The 8,948-nt window shown below is 30.3% G+C and overlaps 1 protein-coding gene across 3 annotated transcripts; it reads left to right on the top strand.

The window, feature by feature from the left end:
• Nucleotides 1-5,973: 5,973 nt before the first annotated feature.
• Nucleotides 5,974-8,275, top strand: LOC111444632 (two-component response regulator ORR9-like). Of its 3 annotated transcripts, none has more exons than XM_023082586.1 (6): nucleotides 5,974-6,082; nucleotides 6,197-6,301; nucleotides 6,381-6,487; nucleotides 7,073-7,150; nucleotides 7,631-7,698; nucleotides 7,820-8,275. In XM_023082586.1, the coding sequence occupies exons 1-6, from the start codon at nucleotides 6,028-6,030 to the stop codon at nucleotides 8,067-8,069; spliced, it is 663 nt and encodes a 220-aa protein (XP_022938354.1). In that variant the 5' UTR covers nucleotides 5,974-6,027; the 3' UTR covers nucleotides 8,070-8,275. The 3 variants fall into 3 exon arrangements, with proteins under 3 accessions (XP_022938354.1, XP_022938353.1, XP_022938352.1); XM_023082585.1 differs by having other exon boundaries at nucleotides 5,986-6,063; nucleotides 6,169-6,301; XM_023082584.1 differs by having other exon boundaries at nucleotides 5,992-6,071; nucleotides 6,168-6,301.
• Nucleotides 8,276-8,948: the final 673 nt, after the last annotated feature.

Below are 8,948 nucleotides of genomic sequence, written 5' to 3'. Positions count from 1 at the left end.
CCCCCCCCCCCCCCAAAAAAAAAAAAAAAAAAAAAAAAAAAAAAAAAAAAAAACTCTTAAATTTGAATAAAAATTGTTATGGTCTATTTCATTTAAACATTTTTAATTTATTTATATTATTTTTAAAAAAATATGCCATTAATAATTTAAAATGAAATTCTAATTAAGAGTTTAAATTGTTCATGATTTAAACCCTCTTTTGTTATTTATATTTTTTCACCGTTATTTTGGGCAATATATTTTTTTTATTTCAAATCATTTTAAATATTATATTTTCAAAATGTTTATTTTGGTTCATGTATTTTCTAAAATTTATTATTTAATTTTATATTAAAATAAAATAAAAATGTAACTTAATTTATTGAAAGAGAAAAAACATGGTTCACTTGCAAACACGAGTATAGTTTTATGAAGGAGAGACCTTCACACGTCGTGGGTCTACAGGTTGTAGCCATTGGTTGTTGGTTCGATCGTTGTCACTTATGGGAGGAGCTTGTGTCATGGGTAGTCGTAAAATCATCTAAGAAAAAGGTTCGAACACCATAAAAAAGAGGTTCGAATTCCGACTCAACCGTGTTTGAACTAACGTTAAATAGGGCAGGGGATCAATATGGTTCATTTATTTTTTGAAATAGTTGGGCTCCACAAACAATAAGACTGGATAGCCATCTCTTCGTCAAATTTTGGCCCAATGGCATTTTGAAGTTATCTTTTATTTATACTTAAATTATTTTGTTAAATAAATATCTCTAAAAATTAATGACTTAGCTTGAAATAAACTAAGAACTATATACTCCAAAATAAGTAAAACTACAATGTGCCACCAAAGCTCCAAAATAATAATAATAATAATAATAATAATAAATAAATGTTATTTTCGTGAGTCGATATATACTTAAATTATATTCATATTTTCTTTCTGTAAAAAAAATCAAGTAGAGGTATTTACATGACCGAATAACTCTTTTATATATATATATATATATATATATATATTTTTTTAGTCGGGTCTCAAGAATAGGGTTAGAATTCAACCCAAGCATGTTTTACTTTAAAATTATTAAAAATGTTTAATATTTATAACTTATATTACTAATATATTGTGACTCGTAAATATTTTATATTTAAAATTTATGAGATTCTATTTATTAATAGGAAATGTATGGTTAATAAATATAATTTTTTTAAATAATTTAAAAAATCAATTTTATTCATTGAAATTAGAGAATTGAGTTATGAATCATAAATTTAATTATAAACTCCATTCTAATTATTTAGATCATAAATTCAACTTAAAATTTCTAATGAATTTAAGAAATTTTACGAATGTAACTCAATTCAATCCGTGTGCACAAACACTCCCAGGTCATCATTCTTCCGGATATACAAATTTAGTAGATAAAAAAAATGTCATAAATTATTTAAAAAAAAAGAATCCAAAGTGAATAAAATACTGCTGGCAAAAAGAGTTTATCAAAAGCTCAAATTTCAAAGCTCCAATTATATTTGTAAGGAATTTAAACCAAAATTGCTTTTACCTTAAAATAAGGAAGAAGAATACAGCTTTCATTTTAAGAAAGGGACGATGTGTCACAGGTGTCACAATCGCACTTTTGATGGCAGCGAACTTACAATTGTGCTGCACTCACTTTCCAAAGACAAGTGAGCTAAGCCAATTCGTTCTTGCGTCGTCTACGGGCAAGCGACATATGCTCGAGCCTCTGGCCTCGATTTTAAGAGAAGGTTTTAGAAAACGAGAGCAGAAAGAGATTTTTTAAAGAAGCAAGCAAGAGAGAAATAACAACGGCTCATAGTATATAACCTTGGGTAAAAAGAAGTTGACAACTAGTCGTATCCCCTATAATATATTCTGAGATGTCTGACAGGCCTAGACATGATACTTTTGAAACGTTATACTTCCTATAAATTCAAAAGTAAAATACTAGAATATGAAAAGACAAAAAGGGTTTGGCTTGTCAGAGGCATGCATTCATAGACAACACGTCTCGGACGAGCATGACCGTGACAACGGGCACGCAGATCCGCCGGACCGGTTACTGCTCCGGCAAGGGCACGACCGGACATCACCTGCCGGCCACCGACGTGACCCATAAAGTTGTAACAAACAGAACATTTGAATCTCGGATTTTGGTCCTCAAATGATTAAGAAACACATAGTTTCTAGACAAATTGATACCTAAAAATAATCATAGTACTCGGTGGGGCATTAAATTAATTTTTATATCATATATTTAATATATTAAAGTTAAATTACAAGTTTATTCCATTATTTTTTAAAGTTAAATCCTTTTAGTCTATATTAAAATATTAAATCAGTAATTACTTAGATTTCAATAATAAATTTAAACAACAGTCTCTAATATATATTATTTAATTTTTTATTATTCCTTTTTTAAAGCGTAAAAGAATAAATATTGATTTGACTTAAAGTCAATACTTTGGCTTTTCTCCTCACCCTTCCTTTTCTTCTCCATAACAGACTCAGCAATCGATTAATGTGAATTTTGCCACTTTGTCAAGTTAATTATTTTTTTTTCAAACTTATTTAATTTTTTTTTAAATAAAGAGATTTTACACGAAATATTATTCAATTTGGTGTGATATATCAAGATTTTTTCTTTTCATAAGCTTGCGGTGTATAGCCTTCATTTATTGATTTTTGGCTTAACTTCAATAGATATACTTAGTAAATTATTAATTGACTAGCACATTTGATGTGAATCATTAGTCTATCGTACTAGATCTAATTGAGCGTGTTTTTGTTCATATTTTTCAAAATTTTTAATTTGGTCTACTATTATTACATTAAAGTTGATATTACTAATTCAATTTTTAAAATTTTAGGTCTATAGATGAGTAAGTAATTTCTTAGTATATTAATTATATTTTTAAAAATCTCATAGTTTATATATAAAACTGAAAAATTCATATTAGACCCAAATTATTTAAACATTTATATGGTAATTTCAAAAGGTTTGAAAGTAATAAATTGTTAAAATTATTTGAAAAATTTATACAAAACTCGAGATTTAATTTAAAACTATTTAGACAATCTATCCTTTCACCAATTTAGGGTAAACACGACACATGGAATCATTCCTAGAAAACGACGTCGTTTTCTCTGAGGAACTGTGAGGACTGGAAAAGAAATAAGGTAGGCCCCAGAAAGTAAATGGAAGGAAATCTGTGAATATGATTCTTGGATGACCTTATTGAGAAAAGATTGGTTAATAAGATCCTGAATTTATGTACGTATGGGTCCATTTTATTTTTCCTTAATTATCAACCTATTTTAATATAAATATAACCAATGCTATAAACTTTTAAATTTTATACTTAATTTCCAAAATTCTCTACCTAATAAAATATTAAAATTGTAATTTTGTATTTAAAATATTTAATAGGTTTTTGAAATATCAGTTTAAGTTAATTTTTAAAATTACTTTATTGGATAAAATTAGTACAACAAAATTTTAATTTTATATTTATTAAATTCACTATTTAAATTATATAAGTCAATGAATAATTAAAGTTTTAGGAAATTATTGGATATAAAATTAAAAATTTTAAAAATGTGGAAGCAAATAGATAAAAATCTTTAGGTATTTATAATTTAATATATATATATATATTTTAATCTTATTAGGACTATTTTATTTGAAAAGCAAGAGAGCTGCACGGAATAGAATAATGAGAAGGGAAAAGAATGCTCAAATCCAACCATTGAGATTGATCCACGTCAGATATCCATTTACTGGCTGACAGACTATGATTGACGAACAACACATGGGAACAGTAACACGTGGCAGACAAGAACGTGTAATTAAAATTTTAATTTTTATTATTATTATTATTATTATTTTCTTGCCGATTCGAAAAAAGAAAAAAAATGATAAAAAGAGCAACGGAAGGAAACTGTGGGGCCCACCAAAGATCTTGCAAAGTGGACCCCACCAGAGATTTTTCATAAGAGAGAAAACCAAATTCGTGAAGAAATTGCAACATAGGGTAAGAGTGAGGTGGAGTGGGCCCCACTCCCACTCAAAAATTGCCTTTATTTATTCAGGTAGATCCCTTCCACGCGCTGTCTCTGTAATAGGTGTCCTAATATACATATATTTATTTATAATTATTGTATTATATATTCAATAATTAATTAATTAATAATACATTATTTCTCTTTGCCATTTAAGTGCTCAATATTCTAATAACTACACGGTGTGTATCCAAATTTGCCTATTCAATATTGATATTGTCTAGTTTAAGTATAAATTTTTATGAATTTATTTTGGGTTTTTCTCTCGAGCCCTCCTTCAAATAGAGATAATATTTTCCATTTATAAACCCATGATCTTCCATTAAATTAATTAACGTGGGACTCACTCCCAATAAACATCCAATATAGACTAATAGATAGAGTAATTTTTGTGAATAATTTAAATTATTTACCATGGGTATTGCTTGTAGCTTAAGCAATCAATTACAATAATGGGGGAAGGGCAAGGGGCTTGGTAGGTATATAATTTTGGCATGCAATTCAAGTAAAACCCTTCTAGAATTTTCTTAAATAGACGAGTTTTTAAAGGCTATATTGATATTATTCGGATTTTGTTCTAGATTTCATAAGTTCAGGAAGATTTTTTTTTTCTGACAAATTAAAAAAGAAATCAGAGAAATAAATATAGAAATTTGTAGAAATCAAATCGTATTGATTTCACACCGAGTGAAGTTATTACTTATTAAAGACTAAAATTACATAGCATCCCATTCAAGATAAATAGTATTTTAATAATATAATATATAAATATTTTTTACCATATTTCTATAAAAATTGAGACATTAATAATAATCGAGCGTGAAAATTGATATCGACATTAATTAGAAATTAAAATATATATATATATATATATATTATATTATTAAAATACTATTTATCTTGAATTGGAGGGGAGGGTCCATTTCAATGATAGTGTGATTAGTTCTAAATTGTAATTAATATGAGAAAGGTGTTTAATTAAGTGAATAAAATCCAATTAACACCCAAAATCAACTCTTTTAATTTCCATCATAATCATGATTTTTTTTTTCGTTGGCAATCAAACAAAATGTTAATGAAGAAAGTAAAAGGGGAAAAGGAAAAGAGTTGAAAGAAAAAGATAAGTGGATGTGGTACCGATGGGGTATGTAGAATCTAGACACAGATCTTCCCAATATTGGAAATACAAATCATAACAATAACAATACTCTACTTATATGTGTATCGTTAGCGGATATTGTTTTATTAAATTTTTCATTTTAAATTTTAAAACGTGTAGGTTAAGGAGAAGTTTCCACGTCCTTATAAAAAATGAGGTTTTCGGATCTTACAACAAAGTGGAGTGCATTCTAAGATTTCAAACTGTGGTTGGATAATTGAGTGGACGGATGAATCTAAGTTGTAACGGCTCAAGTCCACTACTAGTAGATATTGTCTTCAAACACTTCTACTAGAGAGAGGTTTCCACACCCTTATAAAGAGTGTTTCGTTCTCCTTTCCAACCGATGTGAGATCTCATAATCCACCCGCTTCAAGGTTCAGTGTCCTTACTGTCACTTGTTCCTTTCTCACCAAATCCACCCCTTCGAAGCCCAACATCCTTACTAGCACGCCTTCTCGTGTCTACCCTTTCAAGGAACAGCCTCCTCGCTGGCACATCACCTAATGTCTGACTCTGGTACCATTCGTAACGGCCAAAGCCCACCGCCAGCCGTTTTTGGGTTTCCTTTCAAGATTTTTAAAACACTGTTGGTTAGTTAGAGGTTTCCACACCCTTATAAGATTTGAAATACCCGTCCCCGTCCCCGTCCCCGTCCCCGTCCCCCACCACGAGCACGACACACACGTCATTCATCTAATCTAGAACTATTTGGTTAGGTTCTCTCTCTTGAGTGGGTGCATAAAAGCTGCAATCTTAGCAGACCCACCACCCTGATCCCATTCATTTCTTCTCTACCTCTGAAAACATAATGGAGTTGATGAAAGCAGGAGACGTAGAAGAAGAAGAAGAAGAAGAAGAAGAAGAAGAAGAAGAAGAAGAAGAAGAAGAAGAAGAAGAAGAAGAAGAAGAAGAAGAAGAAGAAGAAGAAGAAGAAGAAGAAGAAGAAGAAGAAGAAGAAGAAGAAGAAGTGCAGCAGCAGCAGCAGCAGCAGCAGCAGCATTTCCACGTGCTGGCAGTGGACGACAGCCTACTAGAAAGAAAGGTTCTGGAAAAGCTCCTAACAATTTCTTCTTCATGCGAAGGTAAGAAATCCAATCCATAGCTAAATTCACATACTTTCTTTTTTAAAACCATTTTATAATACAATCCAATGCCCAGCAGTGACCTGCGTGGAGTCTGGAGATAAGGCTCTAAGGTATCTGGGCCTGCTTGATGACCTTGACAACTTTTCTTCTCCATTTTCTCCCCCACGTCTCTCCCAACAACAGGTCATTTTAATTAATTTTTTTTTCTATTATAGCCTTTAAACAAAAATTATTAGATTTTAGAACATTAAAAAATAAATAAATAATAATAATAATAAATCAGTTCAAAAGAAATTTGCAGGAGTTCTGAAAAAAAATGACTTTATTTAGCCAAAAGTAAAATAATAAAAATATTTATAATAAATTTTGAAAATGGGTAAGATATAATATATTTAAATTAAAAGGTATTTCAAATGGATTTTATAACTATTTAAATTTTTTAGTGAAGATGATCTCGATTGAGATATCGAGAGTTCGTTTGAAATGTCTTCTAATTTAAATAGTTATAAAATAAAATATTTTTAATAAAATGTTATTATATCTTCCATTTTTTAAAAAGACTGTTTTTTATTTATTTATTTTTAATTTTGTGCATTTTTTATAGAAAGACATTAAGCATCAAATGGGAAGAAAATTTGAGGTACAATACAAATAAAAAAATACAGGTTTTCAACGGCGTTCAATCTGCCGGGAATTGATGAAGAATAAGCCTTGATTTTTATTATTATTTTATGAATTATTTAAATTTTGAATATCCACGAAACACAGGAAGTCAAAGTCAACCTAATCATGACAGATTACTGCATGCCTGGAATGAGTGGCTATGATCTACTCAAACGACTCAAGGTCAATTCCACTACTACCCTTTCATACATACAACAAATTAATACTTATTTTTTTCCACCTCTAAATTTTAGATTATTGCAGATATTATCCCTTTCTATATATATCCCTTCAAGATTTTAAAACCCGTGATATCGTTGTTCTCTTTGAATTTTTCCTTCCAATCTTCCACTCAAGAGTTTTAAAATACAATTTTTACACTCTTATAAAAATTGTGTTCTCCTCTCCAACCTATGTGAGATCTCAGAATTCATGCATTTAATGAAGCCCACCATCAATGAATGTTTGTTCCCACTTTAATTCTTTATTTTTCCCCACCTCTAAAACCCATTAGATTGATTTTTTTTATTATAAAAAACTTATTTTATTTTAAAATTTCTCTATGAAAAAATTATTGAAAAAATCACACAATTTGATAATAAAACTTAGAGCTAAAATATTAATGTTAGAAGATGATTGCTTACCTGATACGTGTATTTGCAGGGATCTTACTGGAAAGACATTCCTGTTGTTGTCATGTCATCAGAGAACGAGCCTTCAAGAATCAACATGTAAAAAAATTGATGCTCTCTCACTCGATTTCTTCTCTAAAATTCAAATTTTAGTTTAATTCACAGAGTAATCGTGAAATGAATGTATGAACTTACAAAACAAATGCAATTTAACTTACAGGTGTTTGGAAGAAGGGGCAGAGGAATTCCTTTTGAAGCCTCTTCAACTTTCCGACGTGAAGAAGCTCGAGCCTCACCTTCAAAAGTCCCTCACTCGCTGTTCTGCAGAAATAAAGGAACAAGAAACCGTTGGATTTGGAATTGAAATCGGAATCGGAATCGGAATCACTGATTCCGATGTCGTCGACGACGGAAACAACTCAGATAGTAACAAGAACGACAATGGCGATCTGAAAGGCGACCGAAGCTGAAAGAATTGCAAGGTGGAGCATAAGAAATGGTGCGATATTGGCAGGTAGCATTTCGTCGAACACCTTTCCTGCAATATAAAATGGCTTGTATACCGATCGTGTTTGATGATCAGTGCCTCCCAAAATGGGATGTGTTCGAGCGTAAATCAATCTAGGGTTTACAACTCGGATTAAAATTATCAAATGAAATTTCCATTTTGTCTCTAGGGTTCAGTAATCAAGCGCTGAAAATGGCGGAAAACCAAGAGTTTCCAGGTTTTTTTTGGAACTAAGAGCGCGAGAGGATTAAAAAGAATCCACAAAATCAAATTCCTAACACAAAAATTTGAAAACAATTATTGGAATGAAAAATGGAGTTTGATTTTTATGTTTTTGTGTTATTTGGTATAATTTATAATATATTTTATACTTATTTTATTAATTTATAAATTTTTTTAATTGCAATTCTCCATTTTAAAATATGTAACAATTTGTATTGATCTAAATTAATAATGTAATATTTAATGTTATTTTTATTTTTAAAATATTAAAAGCGTAGGAATAAAATAGCAACCTGAATTGGAAATTACTACATAAATATATTTTACACGACGGCGAGTAGCGTGCATGTTTATACGACAGCGAGTAGCGTGCATAAGCCCCTTTAAAGATAGGGACGAGTACCACACCAGCTCTTTAGTCAAGTCGGAACGAACCTTGTCTACGAACTTTAGAGATAGGGGCAAAGCAGCTCGACCGATTGGGAGAGGGGCAACCTCGTCTTGCTTGCTTCTGGCAAAACTTAACACACTAGATAATCGGCATTCTTTTATGGTAGGAACACGACTTTTTAGGCCAAGCACAAAAAAAAAAAAAGAAGAAGAAGAAAAAAAAAAAAAA

Source organism: Cucurbita moschata, unplaced genomic scaffold, assembly GCF_002738365.1.
Source record: "Cucurbita moschata cultivar Rifu unplaced genomic scaffold, Cmos_1.0 Cmo_Scf00007, whole genome shotgun sequence".
Classification (NCBI taxonomy): Eukaryota; Viridiplantae; Streptophyta; class Magnoliopsida; order Cucurbitales; family Cucurbitaceae; genus Cucurbita; species Cucurbita moschata.
This window is presented reverse-complemented; position numbering and strand designations above follow the sequence as displayed.

Coding starts and splice junctions, on each gene's coding strand:
- LOC111444632 (XM_023082584.1), top strand. CDS start 6,028: ATGGAGTTGATGAAAGCAGGAGACGTAGAAGAAGAAGAAGAAGA. Junction 6,302..6,380: donor AATTTCTTCTTCATGCGAAG/GTAAGAAATCCA, acceptor AATGCCCAGCAG/TGACCTGCGTGGAGTCTGGA. Junction 7,699..7,819: donor GAGCCTTCAAGAATCAACAT/GTAAAAAAATTG, acceptor TTTAACTTACAG/GTGTTTGGAAGAAGGGGCAG.